The following is a 27,667-nucleotide window of genomic DNA, read 5'->3' on the forward strand; positions in this document are numbered from 1 at the left end:
TCTCACCTTTTTTACTAGTCTTTCCCTACAATACATACTGTATTTGTAATTAGTCTCACTTCCTACAATAATACAATTTTTTTTTTCCTACAATACATACTGTATTTGTACTAGTTTCACCTTTTTCTTTCCTACAATACATACTGTATTTGTACTAGTCTCACCTTTTTCTTTCCTACAATACATACTGTATTTGTAATTAGTCTCAACTTTTTTCTTTCCTACAATACATAATTGTATTTGTACTTGTCTCATCTTTTTTGAATTTCCTACAATACATAATTGTATTTGTAATTAGTCTCACTTTTTCTTTTCCTACAATACATACTGTATTTGTACTTTCTGTCACCTTTTTTCTTTCTTTCCTACAATACATAATTGTATTTGTAATTAGTCTCAATCTTTTTCTTTTCCCTACAATACATACTTTTCCTTTCCTATTTGTAATTAGTCTCACCTTTTTTCTCCCTACAATACATACTGTATTTGTAATTAGTCTCACCTTTTTTCTTTCCTACAATACATAATTGTATTTGTACTAGTCTCACATTTTTCTTTCCCACAATACATACTGTATTTGTACTTAGTCTCATCTTTTTTTCCTACAATACATACTGTATTTGTAATTTAGTCTCACATTTTTCTTTTCCTACAATACATACTGTATTTGTAATCTAGTCTCACCTTTTTCTCTTCCCTACAATACATACTGTATTTGTAATTAGTCTCACCTTTTTTTTCTTTTACAATACATACTTGTATTTGTAATTAGTTTCAACCTTTTTCTTCCTTTTTGTCTTCCTACAATACATAATTGTATTTGTATTAGTAATTTTGTCTCAATCTTTTTTGTAATTTGTCTTTCCTACAATACATACTTGTATTTGTACTTAGTCTCACCTTTTTCTTCCTACAATACATAATTGTATTTGTACTTAGTTTCACCTTTTCTTCCTACAATACATACATTGTATTTGTAATTAGTCTCACCTTTTTTTTTCCTACAATACATACTGTATTTGTAATTCTTTCTCACTTTTTTTTTCTCCTACAATACATAATTGTATTTGTAATTATTCTCTACAATACATTTGTATTTTCTTTCCCTACAATACATAATTGTATTTGTAATTAGTCTCACCTTTTTTCTTTCCTACACATACATACTGTATTTGTAATTATTCTCACCTTTTTTCTTTTTCCTACAGTACATAATTGTATTTGTTAGTCTCACCTTTTTTTTTTTTTTCTTTCCATACATAATTGTATTTGTAATTAGTCTCATCTTTTTTTTTTCCCACAATACATACCTGTATTTGTAATTAGTCTCATCTTTGTATTTGTAATTCTTTTCTTTCCTACAATACATAATTGTATTTGTAATTATTCTCATCTTTTTTTCTTTCCTACAATACATAATTGTATTTGTAATTAGTCTCACCTTTTTTTTTTCCTACAATACATACTGTATTTGTAATTAGTCTCACACATACACATAATTGTATTTCTTTCCTTTAATACATACTGTATTTTAGTACTTGTCTCACCTTTTCTCTTCCTTCAATACTTATCCTATTTGTAATTATTCTCATCTTTTTTCTTCCTACAATACATACTGTATTTGTAATTAGTCTCATCTTTTTTCTTTCCTACAATACATACTGTATTAGTAATTAGTCTCATTATTTTTCTTTCTTCCTACAATACATAATTGTATTTGTAATTAGTCTCACCTTTTTCTTTTCCTACAATACATACCTGTATTAGTAATTTCTTACACCTTTTTTTCTTTCCTACAATACATATTGTATTTGCACTAGTCTCATCTTTTTCTTTCTTACAATACATACTGTATTTGTACTAGTCTCACCTTTTTCTTTCCTACAATACATACTGTATTTGTACTAGTTTCACCGTTTTCTTTCCTATAATACATACTGTATTAGTACTTTAGTCTCACCTTTTTCTTTCCTACAATACATACTGTATTTGTACTAGTCTCACCTTTTTCTTTCCTACAATACATACTGTATTAGTACTTGTGTCACATTTTTCTTTCCTACAATACATACTGTATTTGTACTAGTCTCACCTTTTTCTTTCCTACAATACATACTGTATTTGTACTAGTCTCACCTTTTTCTTTTCTACAATACATACTGTATTTGTACTTGTCTCACCTTTTCCTTTCCTACAATACATACTGTATTAGTACTTGTGTCACCTTTTTGTTTCCTTCAATACATACTGAATTTGTACTAGTCTCACCTTTTTGTTTCCTACAATACATAATTGTATTTGTAATTAGTCTCACATTTTTCTTCCCTACAATACATACTGTATTTGTAATTTAGTCTCACCTTTTTTTCCTCCTACAATACATACTGTATTTGTACTGGTCTCACCTTTTTCTTTCCTACAATACATACTGTATTTGTACTAGTCTCACCTTTTTCTTTCCTACAATACATACTGTATTTGTTCTATTCTCACCTTTTTCTTTCCTTCAATACATACTGTATTTGTACTAGTCTCACCTTTTTCTTTCCCACAGCACATACTGTATTTGTACTAGTCTCACCTTTTTTCTTTTCCTAATACATACTTGTATTTGTAATTATTCTCACTTTTTTCTCTTTTCTTACAATACATAATTGTATTTGTACTAGTCTCACCTTTTCTTTCCCACAATACATACTGTATTTGTACTAGTTTCACCTTTTTTCTTTCCCTACAATACATAATTGTATTTGTACTTAGTCTCATCTTTTTTTCCTTCCTACAGTACATACTTGTATTTGTTCTAGGCCTTTTTTTTTTTTTTCCTTCAATACATAATTGTATTTGTATCTAGTCTCACCTTTTTTTTTTTCCCACAGCACATACTGTATTTGTAATTAGTCTCACCTTTTTTTCTTCCTCTACAATACATAATTTGTATTTGTAATTATTCTCAATCTTTTTTCTTCCTACAGTACATAATTGTATTTGTAATTAGTCTCACCTTTTTTTCTTTCCCTACAATACATACTGTATTTGTACTTAGTCTCAGCTTTTTTTCTTTTCCTACATATACATACTTGTATTTGTAATTTATCTCATCTTTTTTTTTTTTTTACAATACATAATTGTATTTGTAATTAGTCTCACCTTTTTCTTCCTACAATACATAATTGTATTTGAACTAGTCTCACATATTTTCTTTCCTACAATACATAATTGTATTTGTAATTAGTCTCACCTTTTTTTCTTTTCCTACAATACATACTTGTATTTGTAATTTGTTTCACCTTTTTTCTTTTCCTACAATACATAATTGTATTTGTAATTAGTCTCACCTTTTTTCTTCCTACAATACATACTGTATTTGTACCTTAGTCTCACCTTTTTTTCTTTTCCTACAATACATACTGTATTTGTAATTAGTCTCATCTTTTTTTCTTTCCTACAATACATACTGTATTTGTACTTAGTCTCACCTTTTTTTTTCCTACAATACATACTGTATTTGTAATTAGTCTCACATATTTTCTTTCTTACAATACATAATTGTATTTGTAATTTAGTCTCACCTTTTTTTCCTACAATACATACTGTATTTGTAATTAGTCTCACCTTTTTTTCTTTTCCTACAATACATACTGTATTTGTACTAGTCTCATCTTTTTTCTTTCCTATAATACATAATTGTATTTGTAATTATTCTCACTTTTTTCTTTCCTACAGTACATACTGTATTTGTAATTAGTCTCACCTTTTTTCTTTCCTACAATACATACTATATTTGTAATTATTCTCATCTTTTTTTTCTTTTTCCTACAGTACATAATTGTATTTGTACTAGTCTCACCTTTTTTCTTTCCTACAATACATAATTGTATTTGTACTAGTCTCATCTTTTTTTCTTTTTACAATACATACTGTATTTGTAATTATTCTCACCTTTTTTCTTTCCTACAGCACATACCTGTATTTGTAATTCTCTCACCTTTTTTTCTTCCTACAATACATAATTGTATTTGTAATTATTCTCAATCCTTTTTCTTCCCTACAGTACATACTGTATTTGTAATTAGTCTCACCTTTTTTCTTCTTTTCTACAATACATACTGTATTTGTAATTAGTCTCACCTTTTTCTTTCCCTACAATACATACTGTATTTGTAATTAGTCTCACCTTTTTCTTTCCTACAATACATACTGTATTTTACTTAGTCTCAATTTTTTTTCTTTCCTACAATACATAACTGTATTTGTAGTTAGTCTCATCTTTTTCTTTCCCTACAATACATACTGTATTTGTACTATTCTCACCTTTTTTCTTTCCTACAATACATACCTTGTATTTGTAAATTAGTCTCACCTTTTTCTCTTCCCTACAATACATAATTGTATTTGTAATTATTCTCACCTTTTTCTTTCCTACAATACATACTGTATTTGTACTAGTCTCACCTTTTTCTTTCCTACAATACATACTGTATTTGTACTAGTCTCACCTTTTTTTTCCTACAATACATACTGTATTTGTAATTTTCTCACCTTTTTTCTTTTCCTACAGTACATACTGTATTTGTAATTATTCTCACCTTTTTTCTTTTCCTACAATACATAATTGTATTTGTACTTAGTCTCACCTTTTTTCTTTCCTACAGTACATACTGTATTTGTACTTAGTCTCACATATTTCTTTCTTCCCTTAATACATACTCTATTTGTAATTTGTCTCACCTTTTCTCTTTCCTACAATACATACTGTATTTGTAATTATTCTCACCTTTTTTCTTTCCTACAATACATACTTGTATTTGTAATTAGTCTCACCTTTTTTCTTTTCCTTCCAATACATACTGTATTTGTTCTATTCTCACCTTTTTTCTTTTCCTTCAATACATACTTGTATTTGTAATTTGTCTCACCTTTTTTCTTTCCCACAGCACATACTGTATTTGTAATTAGTCTCACCTTTTTTTTTCCTACAATACATAATTGTATTTGTACTTAGTCTCATTTTTTTTCTTCCCCACAGGACATAATTGTATTTGTAATTAGTTTCAATCTTTTTTTCTTTCCTACAATACATACTGTATTTGTAATTAGTCTCATCTTTTTTCTTTCCTACAGTACATAATTGTATTTGTAATTAGCCCTCAACTTTTTCTTTCCTTCAATACATACTGTATTTGTACTAGTCTCATCTTTTTTCTTTCCCACAGCACATACTGTATTTGTACTAGTCTCACCTTTTTCTTTCCTACAATACATACTGTATTTGTACTAGTCTCACCTTTTTCTTTCCTACAATACATACTGTATTTGTACTGAGTCTCACCTTTTTTCTTTTTTTACAATACATACTGTATTTGTAATTAGTCTCATATATTTTCTTCCTACAATAATACTGTATTTGTAATTTTGTCTCACCTTTTTTCTTCCTACAATACATAATTGTATTTGTACTTAGTCTCACCTTTTTTTTTCCTACAATACATACTGTATTAGTACTTGTCTCACCTTTTTCTTTCCTACAATACATACTGTATTAGTACTTGTTTCACATTTTTCTTTCCTACAATACATACTGTATTAGTACTAGTCTCACCTTTTTCTTTCCTACAATACATACTGTATTTGTACTAGTCTCACCTTTTTCTTTCCTACAATACATACTGTATTTGTACTTAGTCTCACCTTTTTCTTTCCTACAATACATACTGTATTAGTACTTGTCTCACCATTTTCTTTCCTACAATACATACTGTATTTGTACTAGTCTCACCTTTTTTTTCCCTATAATACATACTGTATTTGTACTAGTCTCACCTTTTTTTCTTTCCTACAATACATACTGTATTTGTAATTAGTCTCACCTTTTTCTTTTTCCTACAATACATAATTGTATTTGTAATTAGTCTCACATTTGTCTTTCCTACAATACATACTGTATTTGTAATTTAGGTCACCTTTTATTTCCCTACAATACATACTTGTATTTGTAATTATTCTCACTTTTTCTTTCCTACAATACACACTGTATTTGTAGTAGTCTCACCTTTTTCTTTCCTACAATACATACTATATTTCTACTACTCTCACCTTTTTCTTTCCTACAATACATACTGTATTTGTACTAGTCTCACCTTTTTCTTTCCTACGATACATACTGTATTTGTACTATTCTCACCTTTTTCTTTCCTACAGTACATACTGTATTTGTGCTTAGTCTCACCTTTTTCTTTCCTACAATACATACTGTATTTGTACTAGTCTCACCTTTTTTTTCCTACAATACATACTTGTATTTGTAATTTCACTCCTTTTTTTCTTTCCTACAGTACATAATTGTATTTGTAATTATTCTCACCTTTTTTTTTTCCTACAATACATACTGTATTTGTACTAGTCTCACCTTTTTCTTTCCTACAGTACAGACTGTATTTGTACTAGTCTCACATATGTCTTTCCTTTAATGCATACTCTATTTGTACTTGTCTCACCTTTCTCTCTCCTACACTACTTACTGTATTTGTACTATTCTCACCTTTTTCTTTCCTACAATACATACTGTATTTGTACTAGTCTCACCTTTTTCTTTCCTTCAATACATACTGTATTTGTTCTATTCTCACCTTTTTCTTTCCTTCAATACATACTGTATTTGTACTTGTCTCACCTTTTTCTTTCCCACAGCACATACTGTATTTGTACTAGTCTCACCTTTTTCTTTCCTACAATACATACTGTATTTGTACTAGTCTCACTTTTTTCTTTCCCACAGGACATACTGTATTTGTACTAGTTTCACCTTTTTCTTTCCTACAATACATACTGTATTTGTACTAGTCTCATCTTTTTCTTTCCTACAGTACATACTGTATTTGTACTAGCCTCAACTTTTTCTTTCCTTCAATACATACTGTATTTGTACTAGTCTCACCTTTTTCTTTCCCACAGCACATACTGTATTTGTAATAGTCTCACCATTTTCTTTCCTACAATACATACTGTATTTCTACTAGTCTCACCTTTTTCTTTCCTACAATACATACTGTATTTGTACTGGTCTCACCTTTTTCTTTTTTACAATACATACTGTATTTGTACTAGTCTCACATATGTCTTTCCTACAATAATACTCTATTTGTACTTGTCTCACCTTTTTCTTTCCTACAATACATACTGTATTTGTAATTAGTCTCACCTTTTTTTTCTTCCCTACAATACATAATTGTATTAGTACTTAGTGTCACCTTTTTTCTTCCTACAATACATACTGTATTAGTAATTTGTTTCACATTTTTTCTTTCCTACAATACATACTGTATTTGTACTAGTCTCACCTTTTTCTTTCCTACAATACATACTGTATTTGTACTTAGTCTCACCTTTTTCTTTCCTACAATACATACTGTATTTGTACTAGTCTCACCTTTTTCTTTCCTACAATACATACTGTATTTGTACTAGTCTCACCTTTTTCTTTCCTACAATACATACTGTATTTGTACTAGTCTCACCTTTTTCTTTCCTACAATACATAATTGTATTTGTACTTAGTCTCACCTTTTTCTTTCCTACAATACATACTGTATTTGTACTTAGTCTCACCTTTTTCTTTCCTACAATACATACTGTATTTGTACTAGTCTCACATATTTTTCTTCCTACAATACATACTGTATTTGTAATTCTGTCTCACCTTTATTTCCTACAATACATACCTGTATTTGTAATTATTCTCAATCTTTTTTTTCTTTCCTACAATACATACTGTATTTGTACTTAGTCTCACCTTTTTCTTTCCTACAATACATACTGTATTTGTACTAGTCTCACCTTTTTCTTTCCTACAATACATACTGTATTAGTAATTGTGTCACCTTTTTCTTTTCTACAATACATAGTGTATTAGTACTTGTGTCACCTTTTTTTTTCTTACAATACATACTGTATTTGTACTAGTCTCACATATGTCTTTCTTACAATACATACTGTATTTGTACTTGTGTCACCTTTTATTTCCTACAATACATACTGTATTTGTACTGGTCTCACCTTTTTCTTTCCTACAATACATACTGTATTTGTACTAGTCTCACCTTTTTCTTTCCTACAATACATACTGTATTTCTACTAGTCTCACTTTTTTCTTTCCTACAATACACACTGTATTTGTACTAGTCTCATCTTTTTCTTTCCTACAATACATACTGTATTTCTACTAGTCTCACCTTTTTCTTTCCTATAATACATACTGTATTTGTACTTAGTCTCACCTTTTTCTTTCCTACAATACATACTGTATTTCTACTAGTCTCACCTTTTTCTTTCCTACAACACATACTGTATTTGTACTATTCTCACCTTTTTCTTTCCTACAGCACATACTGTATTTGTACTTCTCTCACCTTTTTCTTTCCTACAATACATACTGTATTTGTACTAGTCTCACCTTTTTTTTTCCTACAATACATACTGTATTTGTAATTCCTCACCTTTTTTCTTTCCTACAGTACATACTGTATTTGTACTAGTCTCACCTTTTTTTCTTTCCTACAATACATACTGTATTTGTACTAGTCTCACCTTTTTCTTTCCTACAATACATACTGTATTTGTACTAGTCTCACCTTTTTCTTTCCTACAATACATACTGTATTTGTACTAGTCTCACCTTTTTCTTTCCTACAGCACATACTGTATTTGTACTAGTCTCACCTTTTTCTTTCCTACAATACATACTGTATTTGTACTATTCTCACCTTTTTATTTCCCACAGTACATAATTGTATTTGTAATTAGTCTCACCTTTTTCTTTCCTACAGTACATACTGTATTTGTACTTTTCTCACCTTTTTGCTTTCCTACAATACATACTGTATTTGTACTAGTCTCACCTTTTACTTTCCTACAGTACATACTGTATTTGTACTAGTCTCACCTTTTTCTTTCCCACACAATACATACTTGTATTTGTAATTTTCTCATCACCTTTTTCTTTCCTACAGCACATACTGTATTTGTACTATTCTCACATTTTTCTTTCCTACAGCACATACTGTATTTGTACTAGTCTCACCTTTTTCTTTCCTACGATACATACTGTATTTGTACTCTTCTCACCTTTTTCTTTCCTACAATACATATTGTATTTGTACTAGTCTCACCTTTTTCTTTCCTACAATACATACTGTATTTGTACTAGTCTCACCTTTTTTTTTCCTACAATACATACTGTATTTGTACTCTTCTCACCTTTTTTCTTTCCTACAATACATACTGTATTTGTACTAGTCTCACCTTTTTCTTTCCTACAGTACAGACTGTATTTGTACTAGTCTCACATATGTCTTTCCTTTAATGCATACTCTATTTGTACTTGTCTCACCTTTCTCTTTCCTACACTACTTACTGTATTTGTACTATTCTCACCTTTTTCTTTCCTAAATACATACTGTATTTGTACTAGTCTCACCTTTTTCTTTCCTTCAATACATACTGTATTTGTACTAGTCTCACCTTTTTCTTTCCTACAATACATACTGTATTTGTTCTATTCTCACCTTTTTCTTTCCTTCAATACATACTGTATTTGTACTAGTCTCACCTTTTTCTTTCCCACAGCACATACTGTATTTGTACTAGTCTCACCTTTTTCTTTCCTACAATACATACTGTATTTGTACTAGTCTCATCTTTTTCTTTCCTACAGTACATACTGTATTTGTACTAGCCTCACCATTTTCTTTCCTACAATACATACTATATTTGTACTATTCTCACCTTTTTCTTTCCTACAGTACATACTGTATTTGTACTAGTCTCACCTTTTTTTTCTTTCCTACAATACATAATTGTATTTCACTTAGTCTCACCTTTTTCTTCCTACAATACATACTGTATTTGTAATTGGTCTCACCTTTTTCTTTTTTTACAATACATAATGTATTTGTAATTAGTCTCACATATTCTTCTTCCTACAATACATACTCTTTGTATTTGTACTTGTCTCACCTTTTTTTCTTTCCTACAATACATAATTGTATTAGTAATTTGTTTCACATTTTTCTTCCCTACAATACATACTGTATTAGTAATTAGTCTCACCTTTTTTCTTTTCCTACAATACATACTTGTATTTGTAATTAGTCTCACCTTTTTCTTTCCTACAATACATACTGTATTAGTACTTGTGTCACCATTTTCTTTCCTACAATACATACTGTATTTGTACTAGTCTCACCTTTTTTTTCCTATAATACATACTGTATTTGTACTAGTCTCACCTTTTTCTTTCCTACAATACATACTGTATTTGTAATTAGTCTCACCTTTTTTCTTTCCTACAATACATAATTGTTTTGTAATTAGTCTCACATATGTCTTCTTCCCACAATACATACTGTATTTGTACTTGTGTCACCTTTTATTTCCTACAATACATACTGTACTTGTACTATTCTCACCTTTTTCTTTCCTACAATACATACTGTATTTGTACTATTCTCACCTTTTTCTTTCCTACAATACATACTGTATTAGTACTTGTGTCACCTTTTTCTTTCCTATAATACATATTGTATTAGTACTTGTGTCACCTTTTTGTTTCCTACAATACATACTGTATTTGTACTAGTCTCACCTTTTTGTTTCCTACAGTACATACTGTATTTGTACTAGTCTCACATATGTCTTTCCTACAATACATACTGTATTTGTACTTGTGTCACCTTTTTTTTCCTACAATACATACTGTATTTGTACTAGTCTCACCTTTTTCTTTCCTATAATACATACTGTATTTGTACTTAGTCTCACCTTTTTCTTTCCTACAATACATACTGTATTTGTACTTAGTCTCACCTTTTGCTTTCCTACAATACATACTGTATTTGTACTAGTCTCACATATGTCTTTCCTACAATACATACTGTATTTGTACTTGTGTCACCTTTTTCTTTCCTACAATACATACTGTATTTGTACTAGTCTCACCTTTTGTTTCCTATAATACATACTGTATTTGTACTAGTCTCACCTTTTTCTTTCCTACAATACATACTGTATTTGTACTAGTCTCACCTTTTTTTTTCCTACAATACATACTGTATTTGTACTAGTCTCACATATGTCTTTCCTACAATACATACTGTATTTGTACTTGTGTCACCTTTTATTTCCTACAATACATACTGTATTAGTACTTGTGTCACATTTTTCTTTCCTACAATACATACTGTATTAGTACTAGTCTCACCTTTTTCTTTCCTACATTACATACTGTATTTGTACTAGTCTCACCTTTTTCTTTTTTACAATACATACTGTATTAGTACTTGTGTCACCTTTTTCTTTCCTACAATACATACTGTATTAGTACTTGTGTCACCTTTTTGTTTCTTTCAATACATACTGTATTTGTACTAGTCTCACCTTTTTGTTTCCTACAATACATACTGTATTTGTACTAGTCTCACATATGTCTTTCCTACAATACATACTGTATTTGTACTAGTTTCACCTTTTTCTTTCCTACAATACATACTGTATTTGTACTAGTTTCACCTTTTTCTTTCCTACAATACATACTGTATTTGTACTTAGTCTCACCTTTTTCTTTCCTACAATACATACTGTATTTGTACTAGTCTCACCTTTTTCTTTCCTACAATACATACTGTATTTGTACTAGTCTCACCTTTTTCTTTCCTACAGTACATACTGTATTTGTACTTGTCTCACCTTTTTCTTTCCTACAATACATACTGTATTTGTACTAGTCTCACCTTTTTCTTTCCTACAATACATACTGTATTTGTAGTAGTATGTATTGCACATGTTCAATACGATACTTAGAATATCTTTCATTGGTTATTTTATGAGCGAAACGCTTAAGAATAAACACCTCGTTTTTTTCAGTGATTTGTGTAATACTTATGGAATAAACACGTCGTTTTTTTCAGTGATTTGTGTAATACTTATGAATGAAAGCAGAGAAACTTTTATAATTATTCAAACAGAACATTTACTTTATCATTGTCGACAGGACCTTTTCCCCAATACTTGGGTTGATGAAACTGAGTGACATACAGCGGACGTGGTAGTGGCCGAAACCCTATCGATATAATTAATTACTTGATTGGTTTGGTTTGTTTCTGAATCTTCGTGTAAATCTTTTCGAGGGGTGTTTGCCGTCCCTTATTTAGCAGCGACAGGCTGGAGAAAAGATAGCTCAGTCAACATTACCTACCTCCAATTCGTGAGCTAATCTTTTACAAATAAATTAGTGGGATTAATCATCACATTATAGCACCCCTGTGGTTAAAAGGACGAGCATGTTCGGTGATGAAAATTCGAACTCACGATTCTCAGGCCCTTGAGCAACAACTGTTAACATCAGTTTTCTTCCTGTTATAACTCACGATTCTCAGGCCCTTGAGCAACAACTGTTAACATCAGTTTTGTTCGTTACAACTCACGATTCTCAGGCTCTTGAGCAACAACTGTTAACATCAGTTTTGTTCCTGTCACAACTCACGATTCTCAGGCCCTTGAGCAACAACTGTTAACATCAGTGTTCTTCTGTCACCGCACATTAGAATTAGGGTTGTTTTTGTTGTCATAAAATTATTTATTACTGGTATTACGGCTCGGCATGACCAAATGGGTTAAAGTATTCGACTAATAATCTTAGGGACGCGGGTTCGAATTCACGTCGCACCAAACATGCTGTGAGGCCGTTATAATGTGACGGTCAATTCCACTATTCGTTGGTAAGAGAGTAGCCCAAGTATTGGCGGTGGGTGGTGATGACTAGCTGCTTTCCCTTTAGTCTTACACTGTTATATTAGGAATGGCTAGCGCAGATAGCCCTCGTGTAGCTTTGCGCGAAATTTCAAAACAAACAAACAAAACTTATTATTAGTATTATTTATTCATTGATCCTAATTAAATTAACCTTTTCCTCATGACTCAGTACGACCAGTAAACTGGTTTGTTTGTTTTTTACGTTGACCAATACTCTTGATAAAACTAAAACTAAAGAATCAATAGAATACAAGTTACCTACAAGACGCCTAAAGAAAATCGTCGTTTGTTCATGCACTATTACTGACTTCTAGTTTCATATGTATATCTTCCTATTTCTTTTTAGAGCCTTTAAACTTCGTATGAAAAGGGACTCATTGGTATTTGCTCCAGACGTCTTAATCGAGTCGTCCACCAGAGGGGTCATTGATTTCGATACTGACAGGATTCTTACTGGAAATTTAGAAGGTGAGCACAAGTTTTATTCGTTTTCCATCAAACACAACTCTCTGATTAGAGATTTATTGCATCAAATATTTTAGAATTCAAACTGAAAATGTACTTTACATTTTAGCCTCCATTTTTCAAATAAGGGTTGTAACAACGTTTTTTAAATAAAAATAGATTAATCTTTGTCAGTTTTTTGTTAAAATTTAACATGAAGTAAAACTGTGAATTTCAGATAAACTAAAGTAAATTAGCTATTCATTGACGTGTAAACAGAAACTGTTTGAGGTAATAAAGTTCTTCTGTTGATTAGGTACACTATAAAAAGTTAATTTTATGATTGCTAAGAGGTTTTCGAACTGACTTTGTCCCTACTACTTAAACTATTGTAAGTAAAATAAGTGGGAAAGTTCAGTTTATAACATTCACTGATCTCTGACAGAAACGTACTTATTCAAAGAAAAACCACAGGTTAGCTTAGTGATATTAACTTTTCCTTCTTCCCAGCTGTAAGTCTGGGATACATAACGTTAAACGTGGAGTTTTCCACCACCATGTTGGGCATCGCACGTGTTGCTTTGTGTGTGAGTTTTCTTATAGCAAAGCCATATTGGGATACCTGCTGATACCACCGAGAGGAATCGAACCGCTGATTTTAATATTATAAATCCGAAAACTTACCATTGTACCAGCGTGGTATTCGTAGCTTAACAAAATACCTACATTTCTGTTTTACTTATGTGGGTACTCCTTGAAAATGAGAAATTAGCATGGAAAATATTTTCGTATAATGTGTAATGTATAATGTGTAATATGTAATGTATAATGTGTAATATGTAATGTATAATGTGTAATGTATAATGTGTAATATGTAATGTGTAATATGTAATGTATAATGTGTAATGTATAATGTGTAATATGTAATGTATAATGTGTAATGTATAATGTGTAATGTATAATGTGTAATATGTAATGTATAATGTGTAATGTATAATATGTAATGTGTAATATGTAATGTATAATGTGTAATGTATAATGTGTAATGTATAATATGTAATGTATAATGTGTAATGTATAATATGTAATGTGCAATGTGTAATGTGTAATATATAATGTATAATGTGTTGAGAAATATAATTTTTTTTATTGAACTAAAATATTATTTTTTAAGCTCACGTGGTTTGTTTGTTACGAAGCTATACAAAAGATTATTTGTGCGGGTATCGAAACTCAGTTTTTAGTTTTTTATTTTTTAAGCTCACGTGGTTTGTTTGTTACGAAGCTATACAATAGATTATTTGTGCGGGTATCGAAACTCGGTTTTTATTTTTTTATTTTTTAAGCTCACGTGGTTTGTTTGTTACGAAGCTATACAATAGATTATTTGTGCGGGTATCGAAACTCGGTTTTTAGTTTTTTATTTTTTAAGCTCACGTGGTTTGTTTGTTACGAAGCTATACAATAGATTATTTGTGCGGGTATCGAAACTCGGTTTTTATTTTTTAAGCTTACGTGGTTTGTTTGTTACGAAGCTATACAATAGATTATTTGTGCGGGTATCGAAACTCGGATTTTAGTTTTTTATTTTTAGCTCACGTGGTTTGTTTGTTACGAAGCTATACAATAGATTATTTGTGCGGGTATCGAAACTCGGTTTTTAGTTTTTTATTTTTTAAGCTCACGTGGTTTGTTTGTTACGAAGCTATACAATAGATTATTTGTTTGTTACGAAGCTATACAATAGATTATTTGTTTGTTACGAAGCTACACAATAGATTATTTGTTTGTTACGAAGCTATACAATAGATTATTTGTGCGGATATCGAAACTCGGATTTTAGTTTCATTCACATACATTTTCTTTTCTCGCACAGATGACGAAGAATCGTCGGCAGAGGGCGTTCTCACGCAGGAAGGTTTGTTTGAAGGTGCAATTTATTCACGGGATGGAGATGACTATTATGTCGAACCAGCATCTCGTTACCTTTCGTTACAGAAGGACTTTCATTCCATCATGTACAGACTGTCAGACGTCCAGTTTCCTGTAAATAGCACGTGTCTTTCTCAACATCTCCACAATAAGCTTAAAACTTTCTCTTCCTTATCAAATCATTCGTCATCAAATAATCTATCATTATTGTTTTTGTCGTGGGACAAACTAAAACCAAATGCTTTTCGACTGGATAGAAGTAAGACAATGAATTCATGCTGTGGTAAGACATATCACACAAGGAGGAAAACACACTTTAAATATAGTGTTTCTACTAAAAATCATCCTTTTATTTATTTTAAAAGAAATAACCCTTTCCGTCATTATTGGAATGGTACAAGAATGAAAGATTATATCTCTAATAGTACAGAAATACGAGATGATACCGGTGATGACCAAAATATGGCCTTAAATAGTTCAGCTTACAAAGTCCTAAAAAAACTGCGTGTTCGTCGAAATATTGTCGATGATAACCCCATCTATTGGAGAGATATTGATGCACTGCACTATAAAACCAAGATTTTACAAAGTCAGTTTGAGCCCCATGGGCTTCAATCAGGTCAGCGAGTCCAAACAACGGCGACAGATCCTGGTCAACCAGTGACCATTGATCTTAAAAAATCTACTTGTATGCTCTATCTTCAAGCTGACCATCTATTCTACCAAAAGATGGGCAGTGAAGAGGCCTGCATCGAGGTTATGACGAGACATGTTCAACGGATAAATGCAATTTTTAGGACCACAGGTAAAGATATTTTGTTGCACAATTTTGTTTGTTGGAAAAAACTGATAAAGTTTGTATTTAGAGACGTAAGCATATCGCTTTATAAATCACAGGTATAAAATATCATTAGCGATTTCGTTTTTTTTAAAAAAAAGGTGAGTTGTATTCTTTGACAAAGAGACAGATGTTTGAGTTAGTATTTGTTTCGTAATAATCAAATACAAGTACATGACTCTTTTAAACGGTTTCACAAACACATTTATGTTGGTAACACATACATTTAAATATACATAAATAAGGTATACACGTGTAACCTAAACAATTTTGTGACCAGACGTCCCAGTTTTTGTAATATTTTCTTGATATCCTAGTGGATCCTTTTTGGCATAAAATGTTCTGGTTTGTCAGTAAACTGTAACTTGTTTTATATTTGCATTCAGTATTTTACTGCCTATCCTGTATAAAAAGTAGACTATGTTTTATTAACCAAATAAGGAAATCATTAAAAAGCTACATATAACTCAGCCTAACCTTTACTGCTATATTTAAGATTGGCACTTAATGTGGGCTGCAACAGATAAAATTGTATCACTACTACATACGTCACCAAGCCAAAACAGCACGAGACAAGTTAAATACAATTAGCACGTGCTATTCACAGTTAGTGTTCGAACCATTCAGTTAAAGTAACTCCAGGAATAGATGAATGACGGCTTCTTAGAATTTTACGAGAAATTTATGGCCGACAAGAAATTGCTCGAAAACAATTCACTCATCAGAAAAAAAACAATAATAATAACAATTATGTCAGTAACTGATATCTTTTGTTGATATGTGTAATTAACATAGTTCATTGTTTATAGATTTTCTCGGTATTATGATACCAGAATCTTGTTACAAATAAACTTATATTTTTCATTTTTAAGAACATCGTCTAAATGTATATGCTTCCTGGAGTGGAATGTAAAACCATAGCAAATTTCTCGCTATACCGTTAAGCCTGAGATTTAGTATTCTCTAAAAAATGCAGGGTTCTATATCACATTAAGACTAAGAATTAACATCACATTAAAGATTATTGGTTAATGTTCTTTAAGAAAAAACTGCATAGTTGGGTAGTTATGATACATTAAACCCATTCGATATTTTAAGACAAAGGTTTTATTTTATTTTATTTTTGAATTTCGCGCAAAGCTACACAAGGGCTATCCGCGCTAGCCGTCCCTAATTTACCAGTGTAAGAATAGAGAAGAGGAAGCTAGTCATCACCACACACCCACCCACTCACCCACAAACTCTTAAGCTACTCTTTTACCAACAAATAGTGGGATTAAGCGTCACAAAGCTACACAAGGGCTATCCGCGCTAGCCGTCCCTAATTTACCAGTGTAAGAATAGAGAGAAGGAAGCTAGTCATCACCACACACCCACCCACCCACCCACAAACTCTTAAGCTACTCTTTTACCAACAAATAGTGGGATTAAGCGTCACATTATATCGCCCCTACGACTGAAAGGGCGAGCATGTTTGATGCGACAGAAATTTCAACCCGCGACCCTAAGATTACGAGTCGAACGCCTTAACCCACCTGGCCATGCTGGGCGTATAAGACAAAGGTACAAAGTCTGATATTACTTTAAACCCGAATTCTGATGTTCTTAAAACAAGAAAAAAACATTAAAGTGTTTAGTATTACGTTAAAAACCTAAAGTTTATTGTTATTTAGAAAACCTAGCAACTTTTGATATTACATTAAGCCTAAGGCTTAGTGTTATTTAAGAAAACATTACGGGTTTTACATTATGTTAAGCCTGAAGGTTAATGTTCTTTAAGAATATACTTCAGGTTTTAACATCCTTTGGAATATTGCACGATATAATACCACACTAAGCCTAATATTCAATTATTGGTTGAAAAAAGTATTGTTGTATGGTGCATTATTAATATTTCAATTACAATATTTCATTCACTTGAGAAAGAGAGTTTTAAATGGCGTAATATTTGCATGGGTTTTTAGAATTTCATAAAAAAATATAAAATTTGGCGGGTCGTGAAGTAGTGAACACTATAAAAATTTCAGATAGAATAAGTGAATTAGTTCGTCTGTAGCAGTTCAGTTAATCTATTGAAGAGTGACTCAATAATCCAGTTAGTTACTTAGATATTCAGTGATCAGAAAGAAAATTAGTCAGCGTATTTGTTATCAATGTATTTGGTAGAAAATTTTGCAAGTGACTTGAACTTTATTTGTTATTTAGGATAACCACTATTTTTAGATTGTCTGGTCAAACAATGTTTCTGAAGTTAGCTTTACTGATTGATGTAATATGTAAGCTGTATAGAAAATTAGTGGAGAAATAAATTAATTCCTTGATGATCAGTGAGAGTGGATTTCACATTAACTTTATGGAATAATTCAAAACAACATTCACAACGACTGGTCACAATATAGTATTGGTGTCAGGAATTAGATTACTTTGCTGAAAGTCTGACTAAACGTCAACACCACAAATAGGACACGAAACGAGAGTGAACATCTGTTGTAGATGATGGAACAGGAAGAAGAAAAACCCAGAGCCCTAAAACAAGTGAAAGACAAAAATTGTAGGGTTAGTTGAAACAAAGGAAGTGATACTTATAGATGAAACAAAGGAAGTGATACTTATAGATGAAACAAAGGAAGTGATACTTATAGATGAAACAAAGGAAGTGATACTTATAGTTGAAACAAAGGAAATGATACTTATAGTTGAAACAAAGGGAGTGATACTTATAGTTGAAACAAAGGGAGTGATACTTATAGTTGAAACAAAGGAAGTGATACTCACAGTTGAAACAAAGGGAGTGATACTCATAGTTGAAACAAAGGGAGTGATACTTATAGTTGAAACAAAGGAAGTGATACTTATAGTTGAAACAAAGGAAGTGATACTTATAGTTGAGACAAAGGGAGTGATACTTATAGTTGAAACAAAGGGAGTGATACTTATAGTTGAAACAAAGGAAGTGATACTTATAGTTGAAACAAAGGGAGTGATACTTATAGTTGAAACAAAGGAAGTGATACTTATAGATGAAACAAAGGGAGTGATACTTATAGTTGACGCAAACGCAAACTAACGTGGCAGGGGTTTAGTTTAGAGAGAGATAAATTGTAAGAATTCTCTCTCCAACTGGGGTGTTCAGGAACGTTGTGGTTCTTCTTCGTCCCCATTCGTGAAAGGTTATTAGGTTTAGTTTTATTTATTTATTTATTTATTAAATAATTTTTGACTCTTTTTTTTGGGTGAAGCAGGTCATTCTTAATGTTATCCTAGACCGAGGCAAAGGCAGCACTGGAGAGAACGGCCAGGTCCCGTCCCGAAAGGCAGAAGTCAAAGTAAATATGAACATGAAATCAAACGACCCGACTCAGGGTCTGGCAATAAAGTTGCCTGGGCTGGGATCTAGAAATCCAATGCCTAAGTATTTGCTGTGGGGGGAAACGGGAGTGCCCCTAGAAAACCTACTTTCACAGGACAGGCGCCGAAAGTTTTACCTGTCCTGTGCTTGATATCTGAAAAAGAGAATACATATCATTAATATGAGTTTAATTCTTTAGATACTTTGTTGTGTAATTTGTGATTCTTGAAATATGTTGTAAGGTGAAATGTATTTTGTTGGTGCACTAGTTAATTTGTATAATGATGCCGTTAGTTTGTTTCTGTTTTCTGCTTTTAGATAATATTTGTGTGATATTTCCGTTAGTCTATTTCTTAGTGTTGGTAAGTTGCTGATTTGATGTACATAATTAACTGGCGTGAATGACGGCAAACTGAATGCAGATCTTAGTATTCTGTTCTGTTGAACTTGGATTTTCTGGTGTGTGTTATTTGACATATTGTATGTTACTTGACATCCGTACTCTATTAGTGGACGGATGTAAGCCTTGTATATTTGGATAATGGTGTTTGGTGAACATTTCGATTGTCTACTGGTTAGAGTCATTAGGTGTGAAATCCGTTTTCTAATTGATGAGTGTATATTGTTAACATGTTATTTTCCATGTTAGTTTTGTGTCGAAAGTGATGCCAAGGAATGTGATGTTTTTGCTCATGTTAATGGTCGCATTTCCGAGTGATAGTTTTATTTTTTCTATATTTTTTCTTTGTTTTTTAATTTCTTGTAGAAGGTGATTGCTTGTGTTTTAGTTGGATTTAACACAACTATCCACTTGTTACTCCATGTTGAGACGTTGTTCAGTGATTCTTGTACGCGAGACATGGTCATCACTGGGTTTCTGGAGGTGCTCCAGATAGCGATGTTGTCTGCGTATTGTGAATTATGCGTGTATGTTAGATTTGGGAAAGGTATGTCACTGACGAAAATAATATATAAAAGTGATGAGAGGACTGATCCTTGGGGCACTCCTGCGGTTATATTAAATGATTTAAATATAGTTTTATTGACTTTTACTTGTGCTGTTCTATCTGTTAAGAAATTTGAAATCCATTTAACTATAGTGGGATTTATTTTCAAGTTTTTTAGTTTGTATTTGATGGCATTGTGCCATACGCTGTCGAATGCGTTTTTTACATCTAGGAATACCCCAATGGTTACTTGGTTGTTGTTGAAAGCTTTATAGATTGATTCGGTTAGTCGCCTGAGGTGATCTGTTGTTTGCCTGTTTTTCCTGGAGGCATTTTGGGATTCTGGAAGGATGTTATTTGATTCACAAAAATGGAGAAGACGGTTGGAGATAACTCTCTCCATCAGTTTGCCAAGGCAGCTTAACAGACTGATGGGACGGAAATTATCTGGATTAGTTCTGTTGGTTTGTTTCTTTGGGATCGTGGTTATAATGGCTTTTTTCCAAGTGTCAAGGTAATATCCAGTCGCTAGTGAAATGTTCATGATGTTTGTGAGGTGTTGTAACAGCAGAGTAGAGCTTTTTTTCAGAATAATGTTTGGAATTTGGTCATGTCCGGGGGAAGTATTCTTCAAGTTTTTAATATTAATTTTTAGTTCGGTTATGGTTATTTTTCTATTGATTGAACTTGAGTATGCTTCTAGTGTCTCGCCGGGGAATCCTGGTGAGAATGAAGCTTGGTTTGTATTTATGAAGTTGTTGACATGATGTTGGTGTTGTGTGTCGAAATCTACTGAATTTAGGTCGCTAAAGGAGGATTCGTAGTAGTCAGCTAATAGGTCAGCTTTCTCTACGTCCGTCCTTGCGATTTTATTGTTGTGTGTGATATGTTGTAGCATGTGATTTGTGTTTTTGTCTGAAGCAATACTTTTGAATTTTTTTCAAAATTCTTTTGGATTGTTCTTGATTTTTTCTAAGTTTTTACAGAAGTTTTGCCAATTAGTTTCTTTTGCTGTTTTAATTTCTTGTTTAATTTTTGCATTTGTTCTATTGATTTGTGTTTTGATAGATGGATCACGTGTAATATCGTGTGTTCGTCTTTATTGTCTGCGTTTGATTATTAGTGCGTGAATTTCTGGTGTTAGAGTCCATTGATTATGTGATTGCTTTCTTCTTGTTTTAGGGACTGTGTTTTTTATGGCTTTCTGTATGGCTTCTGTAACTTGATTTACATAATTGTCTAGTTCTGTCTTCTTGTTAGCATGTTCAATTGGGTGGGGTAGGTATGAGTCCAGTGTAACATTGAAAGTGATCCAGTCAGTTTTGGTATAGGTGTATGCAGAGGGAGTCACGTACGCCACGGCAGGGTGGCGCGGGTGAATCATACATGAAATGGGGAAGTGGTCACTGGTGATTTCATCATGCACTCTAAAGTTAGAGATTCTGTTTACTGTGTCCTTGGGTGCTATGATGAAATCAAGTACATCGTATGAGCCGTTGGCGGCTGAAAAGTGTGTAGGTGTATGGTCGTTAATTAGGTGCATTTTGTTACTAAAAAGAAAATTTTTTAAACACAACCCTCTGCGTGTGTTTCTGTTTCCGCTTACTTCTGTGTGTGGAGAATTAAAATCCCCAATGATGATTGGTTTAGGTTTACGGTTAACACATTTTTGAAGGAAGTTAATGCCAATATCTTTAGATGGTGAACAATATATGGCTAGAATCGGAATAGTTAGCCGATTGTTAAAGTGTATATTACAAAAAATGGTTTCATTTATGTTAGATCTAAAGGAATCTTCTATTGATATTAAATGCGAGATTTCTCTACTAAAGTAGGCTATTATACCTCTGTTGTTTTCTGAGTAAGGTATGCTGTGCGTGATGAATCCGGGGATTGTGGTATTTTGTTTTTATGTGCAGAGTGTTTCTGATACGATGATAATGTTGGCATTTATATGTTTGTTTATGATGTATATTTCTATTCTTTGTCTTTGAGGTTTCCTTGGCAGTTGATGTGTAAAATTTTAATGTGTTGTATCATTGTGATGTGTCTACTTCCCTTGCATGAATTTTAAGTGAAAGATGGTGTGGTTTGAGATGGGGAAGGTGAAAGTAATAACTTGCAAGGCTACACAGAGCCTTGAGTGATTCGTGCCTTGATTCAAATACAGGGAATTCACTCAATTCTATTAGCATTGCTAATAAATTTGTGGTGAATTCTGTGGGATTGAATGTATGTGTTGTTTTCGAGCGTGTGACGTCTGCGTATGTACGTGTTGGTTGTGGCCGAGAGTTTGTGATCTGTGTGTCTGTTGGAGTTTGTAGTAATGGTTGTTTAGTGATGTCAGTGTCTGTTGGAGTTTGTAGTAATGGTTGTTTAGTGATATGAGTGTCTGTTGGAGTTTGTAGTAATGGTTGTTTAGTGATATGAGTGTCTGTTGAAGTTTGTACTAATGGTTGTTTAGTGATCTGTGTGTCTGTTGGAGTTTGTACTAATGATTGTTTAGTGATCTGTGTGTCTGTTGGAGTTTGTACTAATGGTTGTTTAGTGATCTGTGTGTCTGTTGGAGTTTGTAGTAATGGTTGTTTAGTGATCTGTGTGTCTGTTGGAGTTTGTAGTAATGTGATATGTTGTTTAGTGATCTGTGTGTCTGTTGGAGTTTGTAGTAATGGTTGTTTAGTGATCTGTGTGTCTGTTGGAGTTTGTATTAATGATTGTTTAGTGATCTGTGTGTCTGTTGGAGTTTGTACTAATGGTTGTTTAGTGATCTGTGTGTCTGTTGGAGTTTGTACTAATGGTTGTTTAGTGATCTGTGTGTCTGTTGGAGTTTGTAGTAATGGTTGTTTAGTGATCTGTGTGTCTGTTGGAGTTTGTAGTAATGGTTGTTGTTTAGTGATCTGTGTGATCTGTGTGTCTGTTGGAGTTTGTAGTAATGGTTGTTTAGTGATATGAGTGTCTGTTGAAGTTTGTAGTAATGGTTGTTTAGTGATATGAGTGTCTGTTGGAGTTTGTAGTAATGGTTGTTTAGTGATATGAGTGTCTGTTGGAGTTTGTAGCAATGGTTGTTTAGTGATCTGTGTGTCTGTTGGAGTTTGTACTAATGGTTGTTTAGTGATCTGTGTGTCTGTTGGAGTTTGTACTAATGGTTGTTTAGTGATCTGTGTGTCTGTTGGAGTTTGTAGTAATGGTTGTTTAGTGATATGAGTGTCTGTTGGAGTTTGTAGTAATGGTTGTTTAGTGATATGAGTGTCTGTTGGAGTTTGTAGTAATGGTTGTTTAGTGATATGAGTGTCTGTTGGAGTTTGTAGTAATGGTTGTTTAGTGATATGAGTGTCTGTTGGAGTTTGTAGTAATGGTTGTTTAGTGATCTGTGTGTCTGTTGGAGTTTGTAGTAATGGTTGTTTAGTGATCTGTGTGTCTGTTGGAGTTTGTAGTAATGGTTGTTTAGTGATCTGTGTGTCTGTTGGAGTTTGTACTAATGGTTGTTTAGTGATCTGTGTGTCTGTTGGAGTTTGTAGTAATGGTTGTTTAGTGATATGAGTGTCTGTTGGAGTTTGTAGTAATGGTTGTTTAGTGATCTGTGTGTCTGTTGGAGTTTGTACTAATGGTTGTTTAGTGATCTGTGTGTCTGTTGGAGTTTGTACTAATGGTTGTTTAGTGATCTGTGTGTCTGTTGGAGTTTGTACTAATGGTTGTTTAGTGATCTGTGTGTCTGTTGGAGTTTGTACTAATGATTGTTTAGTGATCTGTGTGTCTGTTGGAGTTTGTAGTAATGGTTGTTTAGTGATCTGTGTGTCTGTTGGAGTTTGTAGTAATGGTTGTTTAGTGATATGAGTGTCGAGTTTTGTTTGTTTGTTCGTGGTTTTAAAAATAATTTTGTTTCGTATCTGAGTGTATTTAGGGCAGCCTTTGTAACTGGCTGCGTGAGGGCCCTGACTGTTTGCGCATTTCACTTGGTTACGCTCATTAGGACACTGAGCAACTTCGTGAGGTCCGTCACATCTCACGCATCTGTCTTTGGCCATGCAATTGTTTTTCGTGTATCCGAACCTTTGACATTTGTAACATTGTACAATAGGCTTTTGGTGTGTTTTCTCCGGTTCGGTCGTGTGTCTTTTGAAGAATAAGAGGCAACCGTTTTTTAATAGTTTGTCCTGATCATCTTTATTGTTCACGGTTACCTTGACCAGTGGCGTTTTTTGTTTCGTTCTGAAAGAGATGATTCGGTTTGATTTTCCAATGTCTTGTGTTTTTAACTCCTCCGTGATCTCGTTATCTTCGATGTGGAAATCGACACCTCTAATAATAACAGTTAACTTTGGCATGTTGTTTTTTGGTGTATTGATGGTGGCTTGGACCCCGAAGGCATCCTTGAGCCAGTGGGCCAAAATATGTGCAAACTCGTTTGGTTCTGTGCATCTTAACATAATTCTTCCGTTGGGAAGACGTTTAATGTCCTTATAGTTGAAACAAAGGAAGTGATACTTATAGATGAAACAAAGGAAGTGATACTTATAGGTGAAACAAAGGAAGTGATACTTATAGTTGAAACAAAGGAAGTGATACTTATAGTTGAAACAAAGGGAGCGATACTTATAGTTGAAACAAAGGGAGTGATACTTATAGTTGAAACAAAGGGAGTGATACTTATAGATGAAACAAAGGAAGTGATACTTATAGATGAAACAAAGGAAGTGATACTTATAGATGAAACAAAGGGAGTGATACTTATAGTTGAAACAAAGGGAGTGATACTTATAGTTGAAACAAAGGAAGTGATACTTATAGTTTAAACAAAGGAAGTGATACTTATAGTTTAAACAAAGGAAGTGATACTTATAGTTTAAACAAAGGAAGTGATACTTATAGATGAAACAAAGGAAGTTATACTTATAGTTGAAACAAAGGGAGTGATACTTATAGTTGAAACAAAGGAAGTGATACTTATAGTTGAAACAAAGGAAGTGATACTTATAGTTGAAACAAAGGGAGCGATACTTATAGTTGAAACAAAGGAAGTGATACTTATAGATGAAACAAAGGAAGTGATACTTATAGTTGAAACAAAGGGAGTGATACTTATAGATGAAACAAAGGAAGTGATACTTATAGTTGGAACAAAGGGAGTGATACTTATAGTTGAAACAAATGAAGTGATACTTATAGTTGAAACAAAGGGAGTGATACTTATAGATGAAACAAAGGAAGTGATACTTATAGTTGAAACAAAGGGAGTGATACTTATAGATGAAACAAAGGAAGTGATACTTATAGTTTAAACAAAGGAAGTGATACTTATAGATGAAACAAAGGGAGTGATACTTATAGATGAAACAAAGGGAGTGATACTTATAGATGAAACAAAGGAAGTGATACTTATAGTTGAAACAAAGGAAGTGATACTTATAGTTGAAACAAAGGAGTGATACTTATAGATGAAACAAAGGAAGTGATACTTATAGTTGAAACAAAGGGAGTGATACTTATAGTTGAAACAAATGAAGTGATACTTATAGTTTAAACAAAGGAAGTGATACTTATAGTTTAAACAAAGGGAGTGATACTTAAAGAATATTTAAGATAAAAATAAATCAAATTGAAGAAAAGATCGATGAATGTTTTGGAGACTACAGAGGGATTACAGCAACAACACTGAAGATGTGACTACAAAGGGATTACAGGAACAACACTGAAAATGTGACTACAGAGGGATTACAGCAACAACACTGAAGCTGTGACTACAGAGGGATTACAGCAACAACACTGAAAATGTGACTACTGAGGGATTACAGCAACAACACTGAAGATGTGACTACAGAGGGATTACAGCAACAACACTGAAGATGTGACTACAGAGGGATTACAGCAACAACACTGAAGATGTGACTACAGAGGGATTACAGCAACAACACTGAAGATGTGACTTCAGAGGGATTACAGCAACAACACTGAAGATGTGTTTAGATGTTACGAAAGTCAGAAATGAATAAATACAAAGACAGATCATGTAAGTGTAAAACAACATCAGTAACAGAATAAAAAATTTGACAATAAATGAATAAATACCAACATGAAAAATACATCCTTCTTTCTGTATTTGTTCCAGAATTCCAACTTAAAATATCACTTATTATAAACATGAATTATAGAAAAATGTTTGGTCTACAATTATGGTACTCTTGCTGTGTCTTTTATAACGTCAAGACTTCATCTATGTTACCAACATATACATTTCCAGAATATAGTTGGCCAGGTCAGCGATACGGCCCAATCGACAACTAACACACTGTGATAGAAAGTTACCATGCGAGGCATATTTGGCCCAGTTTAAAATAATTTTCAGAGTGAATGAGCAGAATAGTGAGAAAAAGATATGTTTTACTACCCGTTTAAAAAGTCCAGCTTTAACGACAGTTGGTAACCTGTCGGTTGAGGGTTGAAACTATCAAGCACTTAGATGTTTTAAATAGGAAGTAGTAATTTTCTAACGTCCAGAAGTTTCATGAAAGTCCAGGATTTAGAGCTATTCGAATGTTCGTGAAATAGTGTGAAATATAAAAAATACTAAAATGAATAAGTTAGTGGCCTGTACTTCATTGATTCAGTTAAATCAGCTGATCTGTTCATGAGTTATTCAGTCATCACGTGAGTTGATTACTCAATGAACAGAAAATTAGTGCGTGAGTCAGCGAATGTATTTTATATCGATTGATTAGCGAGGAACTTTAAGTAAGGGGCCTGAGCTACATTTATGAGTTTATTATTACGTTTAGAATTTGTTGGAATACTTTTTGTGAAGCTAGGCCTACAAGTAAACAAAACTTGTATTTTTTATAAAATATTATTGAGGAATGGCGTTAAGTTGTTGTCAGTTAGTGAAAAACTGGACTTCGCTTTATGTTTACCGGAACATTCAACAACAGAACCCATTTAGCGACAGAACCCATCATAACAGTATTTTAATGATTTATATCTGTTTGTTTGGAATTAAGCACAAAGCTACTCAATGGGCTATCTGTGGTCTGCCCACTACAGTTTCTAGCGATGCTAGTCCGCAGACATATCATTGTGCATCCCGGGATTTATAGCAGTATGCCAAACCTCTATTTTATTATAACTTAAAAATTTAAATTGCAGAATTTTGAATTACTTTAACTCTGAGATTTAGTGTTAATAACAACAACAGGATTTCAGAGAAATATTCGTAGTGTTTTGCTTGCAACTAATTTCACCCAGTCTCAGATAATTTAAACATAACTTGACGTATTAGTGACTGTTATCCAACCGTTGTAACAAGTATTTACCTCCATTTTTGTTTGAAACATTTGGTATTATCCATGTCTAACAAGG

General features: G+C 32.5%; 1 protein-coding gene across 1 annotated transcript in view; it reads left to right on the forward strand.

Annotated features, from left to right (window-relative positions):
• The first annotated feature begins 13,157 nt into the window (after positions 1-13,157).
• The window catches only part of LOC143237556 (disintegrin and metalloproteinase domain-containing protein 10-like), a 73,006-nt gene continuing 58,496 nt past the window's right edge, over positions 13,158-27,667 (forward strand). Inside the window, exons 1-2 of the mRNA XM_076476960.1 lie at positions 13,158-13,275; positions 15,128-15,988. Of these exons, the coding sequence (XP_076333075.1) occupies positions 13,170-13,275; positions 15,128-15,988 (967 nt within the window). The 5' untranslated portion in view covers positions 13,158-13,169. The remainder of the gene's footprint in view (positions 13,276-15,127; positions 15,989-27,667) is intronic.

The sequence above is a fragment of the Tachypleus tridentatus genome, chromosome 2 (assembly GCF_004210375.1).
Source record: "Tachypleus tridentatus isolate NWPU-2018 chromosome 2, ASM421037v1, whole genome shotgun sequence".
Lineage (NCBI taxonomy): Eukaryota > Metazoa > Arthropoda > Merostomata > Xiphosura > Limulidae > Tachypleus > Tachypleus tridentatus.